This window comes from Triturus cristatus, chromosome 6, assembly GCF_964204655.1.
Source record: "Triturus cristatus chromosome 6, aTriCri1.1, whole genome shotgun sequence".
Taxonomy (NCBI): domain Eukaryota; kingdom Metazoa; phylum Chordata; class Amphibia; order Caudata; family Salamandridae; genus Triturus; species Triturus cristatus.
Window position 1 is genome coordinate 1,834,737,905 of NC_140589.1, and position 24,162 is coordinate 1,834,762,066.

The window sequence follows — 24,162 nt, forward strand, 5'->3', positions numbered from 1 at the left end:
AGACGGGACTCAGTATCTCCTCCGCAAGACCTGTTACGATGGGAGTACCACAGGGTTCCATCTTGAGTCCTACCCTTTTTAATCTGTACATGACTCCACTGGCCCCAGTGATTAGGGCTTATGGATTTGATGTCATATCGTATGCTGATGACACTCAGATCATAGTCACACTGGGTCCTGATCCGAATGAAACCATGGTACGTTTTAAAAACTGCATGTCCCACGTCAATAGGTGGATGAAAAGTAACCATCTTCAATTGAACGGTACTAAATCTGAGATTAGGCTTTTTGGGAAAGCGCCTGAATACTGGTCGCCTGACTGGTGGCCTTCCGATCTTGGCACCTGTCCCATCCCCAAAGAGGTGGTTCGCAATCTGGGTTTTCATATGGACAATCAATTGTCCATGAAAGCCCAGGTAAACCACATCGCTAGTTCATGCTTTGGAATAATGCGCACTTTGCGGAAAGTCTTTAAATGGATCCCCTTGGAAGCAAGAAAACCTCCTGATCCAGGGTCTTATTACCAATCGAATGGATAATGGTAATGCACTCTTGCAGTCCATTAATGAAACGTCATTAAATAAATTGCAGATTCTACAAAATATTGTGGCTAAGCTGATCCTGAACCTGCTGCATCGAACATCCGCCGCTCCTTGCCTCAGAGCTCTACATTGGCTTCCAGTGAGAAAGCGTATTCTTTTTAAGGTCCTTTGCCTTACGCATAAATATCTTTACGGGAAAAGCCCACAATACTGGTCTAAAAAACTTTGCTGGTACAAGCCTCAGAGGGAACTCAGGTCTAGTACCATGTCTCTGCTTACCCCCTTCAGAATAAATACTACTAGACAAGATGGTAGATCTTTCTCGTACTTAGCCCCTGCCTCCTGGAATAAAATGCCTCTATATCTACGATCGATCCCCGTTCACAGCTGTTTTCGGAATAAGCTAAAAACATGGCTGTTTGATCAGTAACTCTTTTCTTTCATTCTTGACCAGAGCCGCTGCTAGCGCCATGAGACTCTTCGGAGTGATATGTTTTGCGCTATAAAAATGCCTCTGACCAGGGGCGTAACACAGGCCCCCGCAGCCCCCGCGGTGCGGGGGGGCCCCGAACTGCAGGGGGCCCCGTCTGGTTGTGTGTGATCCGTCGCGCTAGTAGAGTTGCGCTGCATGAGCCTGCACCCCAGTGGCCGGGCCGGCACACCTGCGCTGCTCTTATTTATCTTGTATTCATGTTTGCATGAAGTAAATACTGCAGTTTGCACCTCTTTCCTGGAATGCACTCTGCACCGTCAAAGTTACGGAGTTTGAATGGGCACGTACGCGCCGCAAGACGTTACGTTACGTGATTTCCTGCTGTCACCGGCTGTAGTGAAGCTTGTGGGAGGCCGGCAAATCATGGAAGCGCTGGGCTACTTGGCGGTAAATTGAAATAAATTGAGCCCTCGACCTCTGTACCCAACCCCACGGCCCCCCGGCGGCCGATGGAGCCCACACTGTACAGCTCAGCTGTTCCTCCTGCTGAGTCTGATGCCTGGCGGGGAGGCTGGCGCACGTTTGACGGACCTGTAAACCAGAATTGCCGTGGCACACACGTAAGTGTCAGTGCGACAGTGGCAGACTTACTCCGCGTTTAAATGTTAATCTGATTTGCATGTAAATTAAGTGCTTAGCGCGATCAGCTACCTGCTGGGCAGTGTTGTTTTGCCCTGGTCTTGCCCTTGTCACTGAGCACACGGGAACTGGGGGTTTGGCGCTGCAGTTATTCTTTTATATTCTTCCAACAGATCTCAAGTTGGGTAAAAGGGTACTGCTTCGTTAAAACCACCCTTCGGTGGCACTCCTCGGGGCTCAACCAGATAGCACCTATTTATTCTTCCAACAGATCTCAAGTTGGGTAAAAGGGTACTGCTTCGTTAAAACCACCCTTCGGTGGCACTCCTCGGGGCTCAACCAGATAGCACCTATTTAGTACCTACACAGAGCTGGATGGCCAGGGCCGTCCGGGATCATGAGGCCTAACTCTACAGGACCTTTGAGGACACCCAGCCTATGTATCAATCTCTGCCTACGTGACTGCCACGAAAACAAAGAGGGCTGATGGAAAAAGTACTAAAACGAGCATCTAAAATTATGATTTTTGTCTCGGACATGTTCTGTTTATGCTTGGCTTTTTTCCTTAGAATTTTTTTTTGGCTAGTTCTTTCCGATTTTATTTGAATGGTGAGCTTCATTTCAAAGTTCATCACTCAAAGCTTACTTAATCTTGCCACTTTCACTACGAGCCGTGCCTGCTCTACTGGGTCACACCCCTATACTGTGTCATTAATTTTACACCCAAACCCTGGTTATTTACACACTGAACGGTGAGACGTGCGCATTTCCACAGAGAACATGTATAGTTAGACAACAAAGTTACGCTGATCAGCGTCATTGCTCTGCACTGAAAGCATTAAGCATTATCTTCAAGCCCTGCCCGCTGCTGTACAACATTTTGAAATTCTTACACTGTTATCATCTGAAGTGCAGCATATTTTTTTCCCTCTTTTTGTAATTTATTTTTAATAGTCTAACACTTGTTTTGCCCATATTCAATGCCCGGGTAATCTAACATGCATCATGGACAATCTAGAGTTTGCACTGAGCATGTCCCTTTCACCACAAGGTAAACTGGCTCCAGCACATGCCTACCTATAATGTTTTGCATTTTATTTCTACTAGCTGGAGGTACTATTTAAAAATTGAAATATTGGTATTAGCAACTTTAAAATGCCTTTTTAATAAAGTTAAAAAATATCAAGTTTTGAAGGATCTAACACAGATCTAACCTGTCACTAAAACAGCCATAAAAACTCTGTAGTTTGCCTGCCAGCCCCCTTTTTCTCATTTCCCCCCACCCCATGCTATCAGGGGTTACAAGAACCCAAGCTTCCCCACCACACCCACACTCTTTACTTCCCTCTCCATGCCATAGATGTTCTGCAGTGAGCTCGGGGGTTCTGCTAACTCAGACTGATCACAGCGCTGTCATAATATCTATAACTGCTCTCTTGTCTTTCTTTTGTGTCTGATGATCGTGCTTAGAAGCAGGCACTGTAGGTCATATGCATTGTCCATGCTGCTCACTCTTTCCACAAGGGAGGTGGAATGCTTCTTTCCCACTCAGCATGCCCCTTGCCACCACTTTACTTACTAAGTGCCCTTCCATTTTCGGTGCTTTGTAGCACTTTTAAAATCTTCTTAGTTTTTCATGGCTCAAATGGGTGTAATTTCTGATATTTATGTTTTCCCTTATTCATTGCTTGATTTTGCTTGTGAGAAAATGTCACTCGTAGTCGTTCAAATGTCACTCATAATTACACTGAAATTATGAAAATGTCACCCATAGCAATCTGAAACCTTGGCAGCTATGTTTGCCTGGCCGCAAGATGGCCACTTTGAGAGGATGCTCTATCAGTTGAAACGGACATCTGACATTTATTTGCAGCCGGATGCAACATTGGGGCAAATATATAATTGCTGCCTCTACCAGACGCCCTGCTGAGCCCGGTGTGGCCGCCCATTGGTAGTTTTGATGCCGGAGTGACCGAATTGTGGCCCACATCCTGGTGGACTGCAGCTGCTGCTGGGAGCGTTGGTGCGGGGAAGGAGACGCCCGCTGCTGTACCTCGCTCCGTGGATGCCCTTGAGCGGTGGGCCCGCTCGCGGTGCCTCTGCAGAGGCGGGATATCTTCGCTGGCTTCTGAATCGCTCCAGGGCGCGATCAGAGGGAGAGAGGCTTTGTGTCGCCTGGGAATATGTCCTTCCCCCCCCACCCTCCCCCAGACGACAATGAGCTGCAGTGACATACGGGGCCCCCCCTTCTGCCCACTGTTGCCTGCTGTGGCTGGGCCCCCGTTGCCTCCTGATGATTCCTGTGGTGCTGGGGCCGTCCACCCAGGACTTCAGCTGTAATTGTGGCTGGGCCTGATTCTTCCTTGGCATTGTCGGGCCCTCGGCTGGGCCATTTAAACTGGACTGTGTGGGGCTCTCTACTCCTACTAGATTGTTGACTGCTTGGGGCTGCTGCGGGCTTGCCTACCTCTCCCGCGGGCCTCTTTGGTGCTGCTGGACACTTCCTGTTTACCTCTGGCTTCCCTATGGGGCACCCTGGATGTTTGACCCCCGGGGGCTCGCTACCAGCCTTGTTGGAGAACTCTTGGATGTCGTGGCATGGACACTTGGGACACTGAGCTGGAGTGAGGTGATCCAGCATGCTGCCTCCGCCCACCACCACTCGGTCTTCTACCCCCATGGCCATCTCCACCTCGGGGATCCCTCCAGACCCAAGACCACCGCCGTGAGTACAACAGTACCTTAAGGCCAGACTGAACATGGCAAGAATTTCATGCTCTGTAAATATGTAGTATATAATCTGTAGCCGAAGAGCCAGGTCTTGAGGGTCTTCCTGAAGGTGTTCAGGGAGGGGGCTAGTCTGTTGTCTGGCGGTAGCTCGTTCCAGGTTTTGGGCTGCAAAGTGGGAGAAGGATCTTCTACCTGCTCTGGCTCTGTGGATGCATGGGGTTTCGGCCAGTGCGAGGTTGGAAGATCGAAGGTTTCTTTTGGGTATATGGAAGTTGATTCTGTCGTTGAGGTATTTGGGTCCGGTGTTGTGTAGGCATTTGTAGGCGTGGATGAGTATTTTGAAGAGGACTCTTTTCTCCACAGGGAGCCAGTGGAGTCTTCGTAGGTGATGTGTTCATGCCAGGGGATGTCGAGAACAAGTCTAGCAGCGGTGTTCTGTATTATCTGGAGTTTGCGGAGTAGGGACTTGTTGATGCCAGCGTAGAGTGCGTTTCTGTAGTCCAGCCTGCTGGTGATGAGTGCGTGGGTGACTGTATTCTTTGACTTGGGGGGGATCCACTTGAAGGTCTTGCGGAGGATGCGGAGGGTGTTGAAGCAGCTGGAGGTGACGGAGTTGACCTGGCGATTCAGGTGAGTTATGATTTGAGTACAATGCCGAGGTTCTTGGCGTGGTCTGATGGGTTTGGTGGGGTTCCAAGGGCAGTCGGCCACCATGTGCTGTCCCATGCTGAGGGGGTGGTGCTGAGGACGAGGACTTCTGTTTTCTCTGTGTTGAACTTTAGGCAGCTGTTGGTCATCCAGACTGCGACGTCTTGCATTCCTTTCTGGAAGTTGAGTTTGGTGGTGGTGGGATCTTTGGTGAGGGAGAGGATGAGTTGGGTGTCATCAGCGTAGGATATGATGTTGAGGCTGTGTTGTTGGACGATGGCTGCGAGGGGGGCCATGTAGATGTTGAAGAGGGTCGAACTCAGTGATGACCCCTGTGGGACTCCGCAGATGATGTTTGTCGAGTCGGAGAGGAAGGGCGGCAGTCTGATCCTTTGGCTTCTTCCGGTGAGGAAAGATTGGATCCAGTCCAGGGCTGTTCCTTGTATGCCTGCGCCGTGTAGTCTGGTGGTTAGTGTGCGGTGGGAGACTGTGTCGAAAGCGGCTGACAGGTCGAGTAGGATGAGGGCTGTGGAGTGGCCTTGGTCCAGGAGGGTGTGGATGTGGTCTGTGGCGGCCAGTAGGGCAGTCTCTGTGCTGTGGTTGGTTCGGAATCTGGATTGGGACGGGTCGAGGACGGCGTTCTCTTTGAATTGTGTCACTTCCTTATTGACTGTTTTCTCTGCAACTTTGGCAGTGAAGGGGAGGAGCCAGATGGGCCAATAGTTCTTGAGGTCGGTGGAGTCAGCTGTGGGTTTCTTGAGCAGGGGTCTGACTTCTGCGCGCTTTCAGTCGTCTGGGAAAGTGCCTGTTTTGAATGTGGTGTTGATGGTGCACTGTAATCCGGGTGCGATGGTGGCCGTGGCTCTGTGGTAGGTGTGAGGGGAGCAGGGGTCAGTGGGGGCCCTCGAGTGGATGCCTTTCATGGTCGAGGCGGTGTCTTTGGCCGTGATCGGTGTTAAACTGGATATGGTGGGCTGGCTGGTGTCTTTGGGGGGCAGGGGGGCGTCTGTAGCGCCTGGTGGAGGGTTGACAAAGTTGTCGTAGAGGTTTTTGATTTTGAAGTAGAAGTAGGTTCCAACCATGTCGCAGAGGTCTTGGGATGGGGTGATGTCTGTGGCTTTGCTGCGTTGGTTGGTGAATTCTTAAATGACGCTAAAAGGTTCTTTGGAGTTGGTGGAGTTGGCAAGGATTTTATTGTGGATGAAGTTCCTGTTGGTGGCTCTGATTTGGTTGTGGTAGTCTGTCACTGCGTCTTTGTAGGTGGTGTGGTTTTCGGTTGTCTTGGTGTTTCTCCAGTTCTTCTCCAGACGTCTGCAGGTGCGTCTGGCTTCTTGGAGAGCAGTGGTGAACCAGGTGGCTTTCCTGGGGCGTTGTATGTTGGGGTTGCATAGTGGGGCAAGCTCGTCTGCGCAGTTGACTATCCAGGTGTGAAGTTCTTTGGCTGCGTTGCTTGCGTCGGATGCCCAGGTGTTGTTGTCTCGGGTGAGGGTGGAGTTGAGTTGCTCATCTGTAAACTTGCTCGAGATCTTTCGTGGTGGGCGTGGGGCTGGTTTGGGTGCCTTGGGTTTGTCGATGGTGAAGTGTACGCAGCGGTGGTCGGTCCATGGCGGTTGCGTTGTGTGGCTAAAATGGACGCTGTAACCTGCCGTGAAGATGGGAACAAGGGTGTGTCCTGCTCTGTGGGTTGGTGTGTTGACGAGTTGTTTAAGTCCGATACAGACGAGGTTGTCCTGAAGGATGGTGGAGTTGGGGTCGCTGGTGTTTTCGAGGTGGAAGTTCAGGTCTCCAATGAGTATCTTGTTCGCTGAGGCGATGGTGTGGGGTGCGATGACGTCGGTGATGGTGGTGGCGAATGGTGTCCAGGGGCCGGGGGGTCTGTAGGCGAGGGTTCCTTGGAGTGTGGCTTTAGGGGAGGTCTGGATCTTATGTGAATTTAAAGCTTTTCTGTTTGTATCTTTTATGTAACTCATGTACTCCGAAGTCTTTATGTAATGTAACTGGTCCTTTTGTAAAGCGCTCTGACACCTTCGGGTAAAGTTTGCGCTCTATAAAATCGCATTAAATAAATAAATACTCAGGCCTGATAGATCCAGATTAAATCCCGAGGGGGGGCCCCTTCAACTTTCGTTACGCCACTGCCTCTGACTTGACTTGACTTGACTTGACTACTGCGGTTTGGTCTGAATCCTGATTGCGTGGCGTCAAGGAGCTGGTGGTTAGTGAGGCGGTCAGTGAGGCATCTGTTGATGGCTTTCTCTTAGACTTTGGTTGAATATGGTAGGAAGGAGATCAGTCAGTAGTTTGTGAGCTTAGTTGGGTCAGCTGAAGGCTTCCTCAGGAGGATGTTGATGGCTGCATCCTTCCAGGTTTCTGGGAAAGTTGCAGTGTTGATGGAGGTGTTAAGGATGGGCACTTTGCTGATGGGGGAATGAACCTTTGTGAAAGGCGTGGTGGGGGCGAGGGTCTGCCGCGCTCCGCAGTGGATGGTATTCGTGATGTTCCATGTGGTCAGGGTGTTGTCTTTGTCTGATACGGGGAGACTTTTTGTGAGAAGATTTGTGATATGTTAAAAAAGTGGGGGGAAAAGGAGATGTAGCCAGCTTGCATCTATTCCACTCTGCCACATACACATCCAATGTGTGTTTTATTCTTCTGACTTAATTAGAAACTTAATTCATCCTTCTGACTTCACCAGATTCTTGCTTCATCCTTTTAACTCGACAAGCTAAAGATAAGTGAGAAGAGTGGGACAAGGGGGATATGGAGCCAAATGCATCCCTTACACTCTGCTGTACACACATCATATGTGCTTCATCCTTCTGTCATCACCAGGTACCTGCTTCATCCTTCTGTCTTCACCAGTTACTTGATTTAGCCTTCTGTCGTCACCAGATATGTGCTTCATCTTTCTGACTTTACCAGCTAATAATATGCGAGAAGAGTGGCACACGGTGAAAATGAATCCAACTTGTGTCCTTTAAACTTTGCCATACACATACACCAGATACTTGCTTCGTACTTCTGTCGTCAGCAGATGCTTGCTTTATCCTTCTGACTTTGCTAACTAGAGATCTGTAAGATGAGTGGCACAAGGGGGAGATGGAGCCAACTTGTGTCTGTTCCACTTTGCAGTACACGCAACATAATCTTGCTTCATCATTCTGTCTTCAGACACTTGCTTCATCCTTCTGACATCACCAGATACTTGTTTTATCCTTCTGACTTCACCAGTTAGATATGTGGGAGAAAGGGGAGGTGGAGCTGACTTGTACTCATTCTTGTCTGTGGTGCTCACACCAAACCCTTGCGCCATGTTTCTGTCGTCCCCAGCTAATGTTATGTGAGAATCATGTACTGCCTAGTCAAAATACTTTAAAACTATTGTAGATTTATTTTCTGTGGGCAAGATTTTTGCTTATATTCGTGACTGTGCACCGCTGCTGTAAATTTGCTTGCTGCAATATGAAATTAATTGTAAAATTTAACAGGGCGTCAGATTGCATTTGTTTTTGTTTTTTTAACATTTCTAATAATTTGTTCATATAAGGCATCTCAGAGGTGGTGCAGACAGTTAACTATGCTACACTGGTCTTTTGCCACCTGATGCTTATATCTGCCAAATGCTGCATGAATCTTTCTGCTGATTTCTGTCAGACGATCCATAGTTCTACCTTTTGACACCTGACACCAGGCGCTGAATTCTGGATCTATCCCCAAAAATCGATGACGGCCAATAGCCATACCAAACATCCACCAGTGAAAGAGCCGGCCCGATATTTAAAATATTTAAATGTACTGAAAATAGGTTGGGATTATTTATAATGCAGAATTTCTATGAACTCATGAAAATGGCCTCTTGTCGCTGAGAAGGAATGGCTCATCCTACACGGTGAAAAAATTGACCAGATGTTCCTTCCCAGGTGCGACGCAATCACAGGGCTATAATGTGACCTGGCCAAAAGCACACTTCCTGGAGGTCTCGGCATATTTCCTTATCAACTTGTGCCTCAGCTCCCTCATCTGCACATCAACAGTGCTTAGAGTAAGGCTAAGCACTAGCACTAAGCACTAGATACATAGTGGGCATTTACATCCTGGTGAAGCATGCAGAGAAGTGGGGACCCCTGTTGACTGTAGCTGCATGTGTACTCCTTGGGGCACTAGAAGGAGAGGACATGCTGCACACGCTGCTAAGGAGGATGCACTGACTCAGCAGAGCGCACACCATCACTAGAGGGTTCCAGACTCTAAAGTGAGGTGCCAAGTCACAGGCACTTTGCAAGGACGTGACTCCTAGGAGGCACAGTGTACAACCGCACGCAGGCTGCAGAGACTCTTGGGACACATTGTATTGTGTTGCAGGATTTATATAGCAAGCAGATCCCTATCTGGGACACTCAAGCACTTGCCTACATAGGCAGTAAGCCATGCTGTGTAGGGTGTGTGTTTGGAAGGGAGTTGTTTTGTTTTTTGACCTATGTGGGAAGTGTTTCCATGTCGTGCATGAGGACCACAAAAGTGCGGTTATCCTCTTGTGGCACACAGCACTTACCAGCATGCTAGTTGCAGAGGTGTGAGAGAAAGACACGCCATGGATGGCTTTCAGTAGGCTAGCATCAGCGGGAAGCTCTGCAGGTCCCTAATGGTATTCCATATGATCATAGTCCACTTAGCTGGTTACTGCACTGTATGTCCATTCCGATATTTTGTTTAAAGTTTTTTGTCCCGAGCAGGCATGGTTGGAGAGCGAAAGTTGAGGGGATCTGCTGGGATGTACTGTTGCTATAATTCCATGTCATTTCATTATGAGATGTAAAGAATGGATCATCGTGTATAGCTTGTGGGACCTGCAGTGGTGGACTTGATTAAAGTCCTCCAATTGACTAGTAGTATACACAGATCTCTTTAGTTATTATGTGCCTGGTTAGTTGGTGATGGATAGTTTATTGGCTGGTAGAGTACTGGATGATGGACAGCACCCGTAGCAGATATGTGTTATGTGAGTACAAGAGGATTAGGCTATAGTTTGGTACCGACCGCTGAGTGGTATGGTTTTAGTATTTGTGTGGGCCAGAAGGGTTATATATGAATTAACATTTCTGTATAATACGCAGGCTAACCACAGGTCAGCCCTTCTTAGCTTACCTGGATGTAGAAAATATTATGTTGGTTTAGTTCCATATCTGTGGGTTATAAACTGTAGATTGATTGGTTGATTGCATTGTAATGAATAGGTTCCTGGGTGCTTAGAATCTTGGCTGGGAGTGAGTTCCAGAGCTTGGTGGCTTGTACGGAGCTGAGAAAGCAGTGATTCCTATTGATTTCTTATAATAAGGTGGTACGATGAAGCCTAAAGCACAGTTTCCCTCTTTGTTTGTATTGCTTGATTTTAACTTGTAGGTATGTAGCGATTGTTTACAGAGACTGCCTGATTCTGGAGAAAACACAGTCAAGAGTTGCAGATGTACAGATAAGAATGAAGGGCTGCAATGCAGAGTGAGCTGTTTCTGTGAGACAAACCAGGAAGTGTGCAGGAAGAAACCAAACTAGTGCTCAAAGAACAGGAAGGAACGAAACGGGTGCCTATGAGGAAGGAGATGGCAAGAGAAGAAAGGAGCAAACTGGTTCTAACCGGGCAAGAGGCAGCCAGGGACAGGAAGGAACTAAACTGCTGCTCATGGGGGGGGGGGCAGCAAAGGTAGGAAGGAACCCAGCTGGTGCTCACTGGGAAGGAGGCTGCAAGGGACAGGAAAGAATTCAAATGAATTCTAGCTTCCCGCCATCCGGTGGTGAATTGGAGCGGGAGAACTGACGGGTGACTATAACCAACCCCGCCACCAATGTTACTGTGTAATGAAGACATATTGGCTTGATGGCTCTCTTCATGTCCGAATTACTGATTGTAATGCATTGCCCCATGTACTAATGTGGTGCTGTTGCCCTTTGTGCTCGTGTCTCTCACTTGCTTTCTATTGGTGTTGCGATTACTCTGGACTTTCCCTCCCCATCTCCCACATCCTTCCATTTTCCTCCTTTGTTTCTTATTTTGTACATGTTTTTAATGTTTTACAAAAGACGAAGAAAATCCAATAAATAAAGTCTTGTACTAAAAATTCTAGCTTGTGCATCAAGAATTTTCAATTCTATTAAGGACACAGAGGAGAGGATTATGCTTCCCTAATTTTACTGAAAAATGAACGGCGTCCTATATAAACATTATATTCAAAATAAACACCAACAGGATAACTGAACATCCAGAATCTTTGCAGTTAAATTGTCCTTTTGGCCAGAACAGCCACAAACCAACTCACTAACAGAGCAATGGTAGCTGCATGATTTTTAACTATGAAAGATTTTTATTCTATGTGAGGTTTGGCGGCTCAGATTATGCTGTTCGAAGCTGTTCCACAAGAGTGGAAGCGACATCAACAATCGGTTTTTGATAGAAAATCTTGAACGTAGATTCTGACAACCAACCAGCTGCCGTTATGATATCCTCTAGAACCAGAACCCAACTCAAACGTTTTTGAGGCCATTGCTCCTCTCTCAAAATTGGCTCCAAATTTGATAACATCCTTACCTTGATTCTGACAATCGCCAGCGTATCCACCTGGCCAGAGACCGGTCCAAACGGTTTTTGCAATGCAAACAATAATTGGCCACTTAAGAGTTTATCGTAATTTTCTAGTGAACACTTTATATTCTTTTTACAAATTGCTCACCACATAACTTTTGACAATTTGGAAAAGGTGGGTATGTAACACAAATAGAGTTAGTTTTTTATTTTCTAAATGGTAAAGGAACTCTGTTCTTGGACCAAAAAAAAAACAACTCTACCTAAGTCGTCACAAGTACATCAGAAACCCGTCTGCATGATATCAAACATAATAACTACGCCCATTTTGCTAAAAACTGCTGTAAAGCAAATCTCCATTATATGGCCATCGCTCCAGGAATCTGAGGACTGTATTCACTTACCACAACACTGAGTAACATGGTTTGAAAGGTTTAGACAGTTTAACACCTCTCATCAGTCTACATATCATGCGATGTTCACAAACTGTCTTGCCCTCCAGTAGTGAATGGCTTGCGAATATGGCCAAACGAAAATTTGCTTTCTAACTTTCAAGCAAGTCCCAAGTCTGTCATCTGTGATAAATGAATAATCTTACTCAAATCTGCATCCAGGGTATTACACCCTTCTCGTTGCACCAACCATCCCATCTTCTCTGTGCCGAAGCATATTGCTTATGGATATTTGTGTACCAGGCTTATTTGATATAGAAGTTAGCTTGTTTCGAAAGGCCTGGCAAGCTCCAACATTCCCTGAAACGTTTCAGGACATAAAAGTAAGCTGCCCCGAAAGAATCAATGGGTGCAAGTGACCAGCCTGGTTCTGAGAGAAGATCCGGGATGCTGACAGTCTCATCGTCACACAACAGGTCGAGTAGGACTGGAAACAATGGTTGGGCTTTTTAAAATCTGAGTCACTAAGATGATCTCTACTTTCTGGCCTCTCACCTGAGTCAGTACCCTGGGAATCATCTCAATTTGGGTAAGGTGGAATTCTGTCCCTGCAACCAGTCTTAGAGGAAAGCATCAGTTGCTTGCGCCAGAGGATCCGGACACCAGCTGGAAAATGCTGGTACCTGTTGAGGCGGGATGCAAATAGATCCACTAGACAGAGACCACAAGTCCAATTGAAACTCTCGAACACCATTACAGTTTCCAATCGCTGTTGTCTATCAGGTGGCAAGAGCCAATCCGCCATCCCATTCAGCTGGACCGGAATGTATTCCGCCATCGTCGAAATCTGATGTTATAAGCAAAAATGTCAGAAGTCTTTGGTTATTTCTGCCAACAAGCGGGATTTCATCCCTTCCATCTTGTTGATATATTAAACAGCTGATGTTACGATCACTATTTCCTGACCCCAAGCATGTACCATATGTTTAACAACCCATTGTTTTAAAAATCATGTAGAGAAATGTACCGCCAAACTACCAGGGAGTACTTTAAAGAAAATATTTTGTTAATGAATCAATAGACTGTCGAAAAATGGGAGCAGACAATAAACTGGTACATTGGCCTGGAAGGGTGCGCATAGAAGCTCGAACATATCAAAAGGCATTATAATATCCAAACATGGGAATAAGCAATATTCCTAACACACTAGTAAAAATAATATAGATGATATACTTAACTCAGCTGCGCAGCAGCAAAGAAAGATGAGGTAAATTGGTGTCTTGGACATTTTTGGAAGTAGACCTGAGGTGATTGGTGCATATGACCTATTACAATTCCCTTATATTCATGGGAAATTTAGTTTTTTAATATAACGTTTTCAATATCTGCTGTTCATTGTGCAGCGCAGAGAGAAGCATAATCTGAGCCTCCGGTCCTGACATGGAAGCAACTGCTGCTTATGGGGTAGAACGTGGTGGGAATGGCAAGAAGTAACCAAACTGGTGCCCAAGGGGGGTAGGCAGCAAGACACAGGAAGGAACCCAACTGATGCCATTGGGGAGGAGGCAGCAAGGGGGCATGAAGGAGTGAAACTGGTAGTCCCAGGACAGGAGGTGGCAAGGGATGGGGAGTTCAGCTGGTGTTCATGGGGGAGGGCAGGAAAGAAACCAACTACTGCTCACCCGAAAGGAGATGACAATGGGCAGTGGCGTAGTGCAAAATAATGCCCCTCGCAGAATATGAAGAAGGGCCCCGTTGTCTCACATATATTCATTGATCGAGGGCTAAATGAGGGAGCAACCTGAACCCCCTGAAGGGCTGAGAGGCCCCTGAAGAGCTAGGGGCAGCCTGTACTGCAGGCGGCCTATGTTGCGCCTCTTGCAAGGGGCAAGAAGGACTGGTGCTCAGGGTGGGGGGCAGGCTTTAGACTGGAGTTCAGTAGTGTACAAGGCAGGGGGTGGGGGAAGTGTGGTCAGAAAGGAGAGCTGCTGCTTGAGAGTGCAGTAGTAGCTAGCCAGCGTTTTCTGCGCCCACACTTTACTTTCTCTCGGTCCTCCAACAGAACTTTCTTGTCGCACTGAGGGGGAAGGGAGGTAGGTATCACATTTAATTAGACCGTGCAACTCATTTGGCTACAAAGTGAGAACCCGGAATTGGTAGCCAGGTTCAAAAAGGTTTATTACAAATTAGGAATTAAATTCAAATAGATCACTCTCAAGACCATGCTATAAAGGTACAGGATAACAACAGGGAGACCACACCTCCTAAAGAAATTTAGGCAGACCAGAATTAAACAGACAAACCGTTCAGTGGCTGCGGTACAAAACAACAGCATCAGTAACTGATGCTCAGAAAACAATCTTAAGCTCTCTGGTCTATAAGGAATCTAAATCTGCCAAGCACAGTACACAAACGAAAATTGGTTCAGGTATTAAGGAGCCTCAGAAATGTAAGTGTTCTATGTAGGAAATAAGGGCAAAACGCAGCAGTGGGTCAGAAATAAGTGTCCACATAAGCCACGCTTGAGGCAAAGTGCAAAGGAAGCACTGAGGTCTAAACCTCTCAAAGTCGATGCAAAGGGCAGGGGGGATCATGGAAGAGGCCTGCAAGGGGGGAAAGGGGAAATCTGCATGGGGTATGAAGCAAAGAGGCCTGCAAGGGGTGAAAGGGGAAATCTGCATGGGGTATGAAGCAAAGAGGCCTGCAAGGGGTGAAAGGAGAAATCTGCATGGGGTATGAAGCAAAGAGGCCTGCAAGGGGTGAAAGGGGAAATCTGCATAGGGTATGAAGCAAAGAGGCCTGCAAGGGGTGAAAGGAGAAATCTGCATGGGGTATGAAGCAAAGAGGCCTGCAAGGGGTGAAAGGGGAAATCTGCATGGGGTATGAAGCAAAGAGGTCCGGCAAGGATCTGGCAGGGATCCGAAAAACATCTTCTTAGTCCAGGGGGAACGGTACAATATAATCCCTGAAGTCCATAGTTTACACCCACTTGGTCATATTGTCTTCCAGTGTCCATTGTTGTATTCCATTCTCAGGGTGCAACCCCGTAACATGAGCTAAGTATCCCACACTAGCCATGGGAACGACACCTCTTCCTCACACAAACGTCGGGGAAGAATAGTCCTTTCATTCGGATTTCAGGTTCCTGTGTACTTCCGTCAAGGCTTGTTTCTCAGGCTGTGTATCTATCTCTAGCACAGAAATGTATCTATTCTAAACCAGCAGTGCGTGTGAATATCTGCAAGAAAAGCCATATTAACAAAAAAGAAATGCAGTGATTTTATGAAATGTAGCGTGGCTTAAGGATTGTCAACTTAAGATATTAACTCAAGGGTGCACATTCAATGTGTGTGCGCACATTGAAGCATAAACTAATACATTTCTTAGTTCATAATGCATTAGCATAGAGTAAATACTCAAATTACTCAATAGTAAGTATGAATCAGAGCTACATTTGAAAGTACATACGTGTAACATTAATGCATACATTGCACACAGCATGTTGTATCTATTGCAATCATATTCTACACATGCGAGGATGGTTGAAAGCGAATATTTAAGGTACTAAATGTTACACAGACAATTTAGCATACGGTTAGGCATCATGAGTCCTGGATTAGCAGCGAAGCATAATGACGGGAAGAAGATGGTTCTTTTCATTGCATCAAATGATCATTTCTAAATCAGTCCTGGTAAACTCTTGCCTACAAATGGAGGATGGTTCCTAAATTAAACCTCAGACACAATCTAACAGCAGTTAAGCACACTAGGTATGTAGATGCTCGGATTCGACAGTGAAGTCATTCTGAGGTTGGTTTGTCGAGGGCCGCTGGTTTAGTTCATCTTTGTGTCACGTAAGGTCATGTGCAAAAGGCACGTTCATTATATGTCTCAGCGGACATGTTTGTAGATTTCTTGTGACGTGTAAAGAGTGGACAACTTTGCGCTGCACCAGTAGTGAGAGGAATCTGAGCGGCAGTGAGCACGCCCTCCTCTGTGTGCTTGCCTTGTGCATGCAGCACTGGCTGGACTCCCCTGCCCTCCTCCCTCCCACCCCCTGAACATGGACTTTCACCCCTACTTGCACAATACCACTTGCACAAAGGGTGCTGGTGGGAAAGATTTGCAGGTTGGTGTGCTCTTGATAGACTTCGTATTGAACAACAAAGACAGTTCGAAGAGGCTGTCGCACTGTGTGTCGCAGAGGTGCACTTCAGTGCAGTTTAAAGGCTGCACTTTGAGATGTTTTAGTTCTGGATACAACTAATGTGCTTCCACTCTGACTTTTGAATGTAATACTGCAGAGGGAATCTCACCTCGCATATTAACCACATTCACCTTGGATGTGGGGAAGAGGCCCTTAGATTGAGGTAAACTTCGGGGAGTTTGGAAGGTGCCGCAAATGATTGCTAACGTCGGCACATTTCCCGCGCTCCCGCTTTTTCAGCGCTTGGATGTCTCTTCAGATATTTTTTAGCACTTGATGAGTGTACGCTTGACTTTTTCAGCTATCCTTGCTTTTTAGCAAAGAGCCCTTTGCACATTGTAAGCACATCTATAATATATCAAAACTACAAGTCCCAGGATGCAAACTGGTGGGTTGGCAGGAGGTGCCCCTTGGCAAATAATTTTGTAGACAGAAGGATCCATTACAAATGGGCATTTAAGAGGCCTGTGTTTAGGCGACCGCAAAAATCCTGTAAAGCCTTTTCATTGCTATAAATGTACTTAATTTTAAGGACGTGTAGAAAAAGAAAACTGAGTGCCATTAACGAGTTGATAAATATCTTATTGAATCCCCCGATCCGTTATTGGCAATATTATATTGGGCGATTCCAAAAAAATCTGCAGAAAAACCTCAGACGCCTGATTGACATGGGGCTGCTGGTGGCGAAAAGGGTGGTTGCTGTGCATTGGTCCCGAGGTCCCTCACCTACTCTTTCCCGGTGGTCTAGAGGTATGGAATTCTGTAATACACAAACGGAGGCCTACAGCGAACTGCTCCCACCTAGAAGTCGCCCGAAAAACTTTTGGAGTTTGTATAATAACTATATCGCAACTCAGGACGGACCGCATCAACCAATCACTGTCGTACTGTTGATTCTTGTCAGCGTCAGACTGTAATTGATGGGCACGGCCTTCCACATGCGACTTTGTATAGGATACTTACCAGCTATGGGGGGTCGTACATTACCCTCCTTTATTTCTGTTATGGTTAATTTTGAATTGATTTTAGTGTTTGTTTTTGATTTATGTGAATGGAATAACTGCTGACAATATTTTGTTCTGTGATGTATATTTTTATTGTTTGCATTTAGCCCTAATTTTTGGTTATTATGTTTGTAATTTTTCAGTCACATGATAAATAAAACATTAAAAATATATATATCTTCTTGAATATTCAAAGAGCAGAAACAAAAATACATCTTGCACAAATATGGTTCTAGAACATACATTTCATGAACAGTCTTAAATTAATTACATGATATCAATAATTATACATATAAATACATGTGTTTCCCTTTCCCACTCCTTCCCTTCACAAGAAGGAAAGCATAATACAGGGATGAAAGTTTTGGAAAAAGAAAAAGAAGAAAGCAGGAAAAAGAGAGGTGCTCTAGTGCGAATCTAAAGCTTACTGTACTAAAGAAGAAGGTGTCTCTTATTGTAAGATTAATGAGAGGCGTGCACGAGCCGCGCGGCCCCGAGCTGCACACTCAGCACATGCCACATTATGCCCGAGTGGGTGAGAGTTAATGGAGGGGTCAGAGTGCAGCTCCGCCAGGTTCCAGAGTCCGCTGCGCCAGGCGGGGCAGGCAGAGGTTGTGAGGAGCCCCAGACTGATGTCCTGGCCTTCCTGTCTTTAGGTTCTAGAAGGCACCAGATCTACGGAGCGCGCGGGGGGACACTGACGCCCACCCCTCGCCTGCAGCACCCCAATGTCACCCGGAGAGGGCAGCATGGGGGAGAAGCGGATCCTCTGCATTGGGCTCGTCTGCCTCGACGTCATCAGCGTGGTGGATAAATACCCGGAAGAAGACACCGACACCAGGTACCCCTCAGCTTTTATCTACCTGCCTACGTGACGTCATCACCACATGGAATTATTTCATTATTGTCCATTGATACAAAGCTCAGCACAAACTGAATAGCCTCTTGGACCTTAAAAACTAATTAGTACTTATTTTATCTCACCAGAAGCAAGACTGTGGCCAGCATGACAGGATTTGGATGAGGGGACAATAGAAAAGGTAGTGGTGCTTGAGTGTGAAAAGTAGTGGGACGGGGAGTGGAGTTAAAAAGTAGGGGACTGTAGGGGGTGGGCCACGGGCCTGGCAGGCAGGGGCTGCAGGAATTGCGATCATGCCAATAACGATAGTCAATTCGTTGTAGGGTTTACGGACCTCTTTGCAGTGCGCTCCCCCCTCCACCCCCCCCCCCCTCCACCCCCCGGACTGTTCTGCAAATGCTAGTGAGTGTCAAACAGTGCATTTGTCTCAGAACAATCTCATGATGTTTGAAGGGGAGCTTTCTGATGTCAAAGAAATGTTATTATTTAGAGCCAAAAGCCCCTCAGGGCTTTGTGAACGGTGCCATCCAGTCTGTATGTTTTTATAATTTTGCCAAACTCTCTAGCTTGCCTGTTTACTGGACTTAACTCTCAAGCCCCCTGTTAGGTGCCTCACATGGTTTCCGTGGGTGCTCTGTAGACTTTGGGGCGCATCCATAGAATACGCAGTCGGTATATGGTGGTTGTTGGCTGCGGCCATTAGATTTCTAGAGGAGAAGCCTTTTTCCTGGCTTTCCTGGGTGAGGAACCTTCTGGCCCAAATGGTAAATTCTGGTCAGCCTGTATTATCTGCCTCACTTCTCTTCCGCGTGCAGGGTGACGGCGAGAGATGTGTATTTCGTGGGATAAGTACAGTTAGGTTCCTCGTAGAAGGAGACGGTGGCCCACAAAGAAGGCCCATAGATGTTAGTGAAAGCCACTCTGGCTTGTCTTTACAGTGCCCTGGTGCTGCCCTGCCTGTATTTTCAGAGATCCTCTTTCCCCTTTGTGGGAGTGCTTTTCTCTGGCAATTTCAGTCATTAATGCTGTTTTATTTAGTAGACCACATAGACAGTTGACGATAAGAAACCAGAGAAGAGCCATGTAAATTTCAGTTATGCCGCTTCATTTCAGCATAATTCCAGTATACTCAAGAAACATATTATACAACAACATTATGAAAACAAATGCAAAAGTGCTCAGTGGGCTAAGTGACCACATTATGCGGTAAACACATGTGTCCAAGACAACAGTGTCAGACTTTATACCTAGTCTCATACCCTACAGATGTAACTTCTGACGCCGTGGTTTTAGCGACCGTGTGGTCAATTTGCATTGCTCCTTGTCTTTGTTCTCATCATACCTGTCTAATGGTCTCTTAAGTACACCAGCATTAACCTCTGAAATGAAACACTGCCGTTAACCTTTTCTCTGGGCACCTAAATGACATAGTCCACAGTCTACTCTACAGCGCGACCTGGGCCCCTGAAACGCTAAGCCGGGCTGGTTATCCTTCAGCCCCTTCTTGTGGACTTGTACAGAGCTCAGGAGACATGTGCAGCAATGGGGCCTGGCCATAGATCTGCTCTGGCTCCGGATATGTGCATACAATACGCATCCCGGAATATTCAGTGTTTTCTCTGTTCCCCCTCTTTGTTTCCTGCTTGGACCATCCCAGGCGACGTCTTTTGAATCAACTGGGCAGCCACATATGTTTTTTATTGGTGGAACCCACCGTGACTGGGTATTGGTTTTACTTCTTTTACCCACAATCTTGTCTTTTGACCACTGAAGACGAAGCTATCTGAACTTCAGTTGAGAAAGTTATAGCTCAGGTTTAGAACACTGTATCACTAGGACCCTTGAGGCTAGAACTGTGAGCACCCTAGAAAGTACTTAGCCCTAACATTGCAGCCGTGACCTGAGAACCCAGTGTTTTCAGAAACAAGAATGCCAACAATCTGGGCAGAGGCACTGTAGGAGATGTCAGTGAATGAAGTCTTATTTGAGGAGCGATCGTCCCTGTGCTGTCCCCTTATACACCAGCCTGTCCTTGTGTCGCAGGGCTTTAAATGTACATGTAAGCATCAAGTTTAAGAAAGTTGAGGTGAGCCTAACACATGCCCCAGTATGGACTGTTATGGAGGGATGCAAGTGCTTTTGGTCTGGTGGATGCTGTTCTCTCCCACTCTCAGGCTTTGGTAGGGTCCAGTCATAGCTGAATCGCTGGCATAGGGATCCGAGTTCCATGCCCTATCACAGGGTCACAGTAATACAATGTTCTCAACCTGATCCATAACTTTCTCAACTGAAGTGATAGGAAAACAAATAGGGGGAACAGAGAAAACACTGAATATTGCGGGATGCGTATTATATGCACATACCCTGAGCCAGGGCAGATCTATGGCCAGGCTCCATTGCTGCTCATGTCTCCTGAGCTCTGCACAGGTCCACAAGCAGGGGCTGGAGGATAACCTGCCCTGCCTAGAGCTTCACGGCCCCAGCTCGCGTTGTAGAGTAGACCGTGGACTATCACAGGGGGAGTCTGACATGCATGTCTGTGATTAGGTAGTACAACTAGATAGCCAGGCAGAGCTAGAGTAGTTGCCATCGTTTTGGGATCCTTGAGGAGGGGCGTTTGTAAAAGCTACAGAGAGAGTGTCTTAGTCGCCAAGTCGAGCAACAGAAGGCTTCAGAGTTGTCATGGATGGGTTGCTTTACTGCAAGCTCTCGGACTTGAAACTGGGATCGTAAACCATTAAGAGGCTAAGATGCTGACCGTACCACCGGAATGTTCTAATGCAGTTGTCACCGCAGGCTCAAGAAGTCCAAGGATCAGCTTTTTGCTAATTTATTCCGGTCTGGCATGGGCATAAAAATTGAGATGTTTTGCTGGACTATCCAAATAGGTAGGTAAGTTGCAAGTCTGGAGAGCAGACTGAGACTGCCCTGGTAACCCTGTCAGTAATTGGGGTTGTGTTTGAGTAAGGTAGATATGGACATTATCAGTTGCCTCGAACTTCCTATCAGCCTGAAGTCCATTTTGGTGGTATGAACCATGTAAGCACAAACACAAAGCAGGGCCGCTGGGGAGGCACTATGGCCCTGTAGTGAGTGGAGTTCCTATTGGTTCTCTTCCCAGATTGAATTTCCAACAGAGGCAGTTTCCGACCGGGCAAGTAACATCGAGTCGTCTAACATAAAGGGTGAACTGGGATGAGATAGAAGTACCATAAAACTTCTCGAACTCTTTCTATCCCAAACCAGTATCCTAATGTAGCCTTTCATCAAAATGTTTCAAGAACATGGCAGGTGGTTTGGAGCAATCCTTGAGACGGAATCAGCACTAAACCTTTGCATGGGCACGAAATACATGGTCAGGCTGGTGAAGAAAGGCTCGGAGGGTAGCCCAGGGTTTGCTTCACATGATAAGTTGGAGTATGTGTTGTGGCTGAGACAGAAGATGGCTCAGCTGTTGAATACAGCAAAGGACAACTTTGGAGCCTGCCTTGAACTGAAGAATGACTGGTATAGTCAGATGGTCGCCTTTAATGGATTTAAAAAAAATGGGGCCACTATTAAAAATAAATAAACAGAGAAAAAAAAGGCATGCAACTGCGTTTGGCCAGCATATAACGCTGGCTAAATGATTTTTAAAAAAAAGTTGAGGGAGAGCGTGTCCTGCCTGTGTTGCAGGCAGGACGAACCTATTTAAGAAACTAGTGCTCAGAGGCTGCAACTAAAGCCTACTGAGTAAAAATACATGTAACAGGGGTGTCCTCATGGGAGGTTACAAGATGAGACAAGGCGGTACTAAGGAGGGACTACTAAGCCTATTGACCAATGAAAAGCCACAGTTTACAAAGGAAAGTGACAGGAGCCAATTAAAAATTTGGGCGGAGCTTCAAGTCCATACAGCATGCCTACAGCATGGATACCCATGCCTCGAAGAGACCACACAAGCGCTGCCTAGGCAAGACCTAAAAAGATCAGCAACGTTTACTGTTAGGTTGGCATGTCTGTTGGCTGGGTGCCACACATGGGGTTTCCTGTGAACAGGATAAAGCAATACCACTGCAGGGTAGGTATAGGCTCTGATCATAACAGAGTAAGCTGACCAGTACAGTGAGGCCTCTTTCCCCCCCTCCCCCCTCCCCCCCCACTGCAAGGAAGATTCAAGGATGACACCTGTCCATCAGGAAGAATGCAAAATAGTAGTTGTAAGACTGTTTTTATGTCTGCTCTCGCTGAGCCCAGCGTTGTCACCTGTGTGCATTATTGTACTTTGATGAAATCAAGACCATGGCTCACCCTATTCCAAAAAGAACGAGTTGATGGGCAAGTTATGGATAATACAGTTCCTAGACACATTTAAATGAAACAGTCATCACTGTCAAATTGCCCTTACCCCTGGTACCTGGTAGAAAATTACAGTCACCACACAATTAGCATGTTATGTTATTTGGGTAAATAAACACCCCACCTCTTCCAAGAGGGTCGAACAGTGTTGTGATTCTACAGGAAAGTATCTTTGTTATCTACCTGGACACCATAATACTCTGCACTTCCAGTTGAAAATACCAGCTTTTCCGCCCCCTGGAGAAATTGTCTGATTCTTTGGAGAGTAATTTTTAATATAAAGGCAAGCAAATGCAGCCAGAGCTCCTTGGTTTACTTGGGTCACTAGGGAAAGAGTGGAAAGATCCAACTTCAGTAGGTCAACGTTTAAGCTGCGCTGGATTGGAAGGTTTCTATAACTCCTACTAGGAACTCACTGGTTATTGCAGAGAATTATAGGTCTTCATTACAAGTTCTTGCAGTTCTCCAGCTCTTTGTCAGAATTGTACCTCCCTTTGGAACATGATTCGGAATGTTACTTGGGAGTGCTGATGGGCATAAGTTCCTCTGAGCAGATGACCGCATTCATCTTTGGACTGTTTGATCAGAGTATGATAGGTTTTTGGGTCAAAAGTTCTTCATGTCTTCCTTAATTGTGCTACGCTGCTGCAATTTTATGCATTCTATCTTTCTTGCTTAGTGAACATGAATTTGAAGCCCAGAGGGTGGTGCTCCACGTGTTGTCTATAGTTGCTATGGAAGTTCTAGAGTTTGCTAGATTGAGGGTACATGATAAGGTTTACCATCACCCCTATTTCAGTGTCGCTAGTGCCCCCTCACCAAGCACAACGGAGACAGATGGGTGGTTTCAGCTCCAGGAGAGGTTCAGTCTGGTGTGGTTTCAGCTCCAGGAGAGGTTCAGTCTGGTGAAGCGTGAACCAAGATAGTGGGCCAACCATGTAAGAGTTTTCTTGTGTTAAGTAAGAGCTTTTTAATATTAGCCAATATTAAGGTACTCAATGTATTGACTTCAGAAAGAAGGAAGGTTCATCTGATCCTGATTGTATTTGAACGTGTGTCCTTGTGCTCATGCGCAGGTGCCCGAAGTGACTGCTTAACTCACTGAGCCATCTTGCCTTTCTTTACCACATTTGACAATCGCCTTCTGCTACTTTCACTTATTAATTGATGATATAGTACTTTTAAAATGGTCTGTAATAATGTTGGAAATTGACAAAAAATCCTAATCTGGGGATCCATGAAAGGTTTGCTGCTAGTTGATTGCCATTCCATCCTTAACAAGAGAATTAACATCTCCCCTGGTGAACTCCCACAGGTGTTTGTCTCAGCGCTGGCAGCGGGGAGGCAATGCCTCCAACTCCTGCACCGTCTTGTCCCTCTTGGGGGCACCCTGTGCTTTTATGGGCTCGCTGGCTCCTGGACACATCGCAAAGTAAGTAGGAAGTATTATTTTGACTGGCATCTAAAAATTAATAATGCACCTACAACACCAACATCTCGTCAGCACATTCTCGAGCTGTTCCCTGAAATGGTTCTGAGAAGTGGAGCAAGAGATGCTAGAATCAAACTGTTCTACATGCAATCTATAACCATGCAAGAGCTCTTTGTGGTGACACCCAAATCCCTCAGGGCTCTTCAATTCCTAGAGTACAAGTCCAGACTGAAGCATGACTTAGCCGTCATATCTTGGAGGATATAAAGCACCTCATCTGACCTTGAGTGTATGCACGCTAAGGGTAGTGTCTCCATGGCAGTTGTTTAGAAAGTCTTCTGAGGCAACCACAGGTCCTTTCTAT

The 24,162-nt window shown here is 46.4% G+C and overlaps 1 protein-coding gene across 6 annotated transcripts in view; it reads left to right on the forward strand.

Moving 5' to 3' along the window:
• Nucleotides 1–24,162, forward strand: part of KHK (ketohexokinase) — an 88,017-nt gene that overhangs the window by 21,182 nt on the left and 42,673 nt on the right. For 5 of the 6 annotated variants that reach the window (XM_085613254.1, XM_085613253.1, XM_085613256.1 and 2 more), the window contains exons 2-3: nt 17,826–18,010; nt 23,682–23,798. In XM_085613254.1, the coding sequence (XP_085469380.1) occupies nt 17,898–18,010; nt 23,682–23,798 (230 nt within the window). In that variant the 5' untranslated portion in view covers nt 17,826–17,897. Of the gene's footprint in view, nt 1–17,680; nt 18,011–23,681; nt 23,799–24,162 lie in introns of those variants that run through there. The other variant, XM_085613251.1, reaches the window with a different exon arrangement.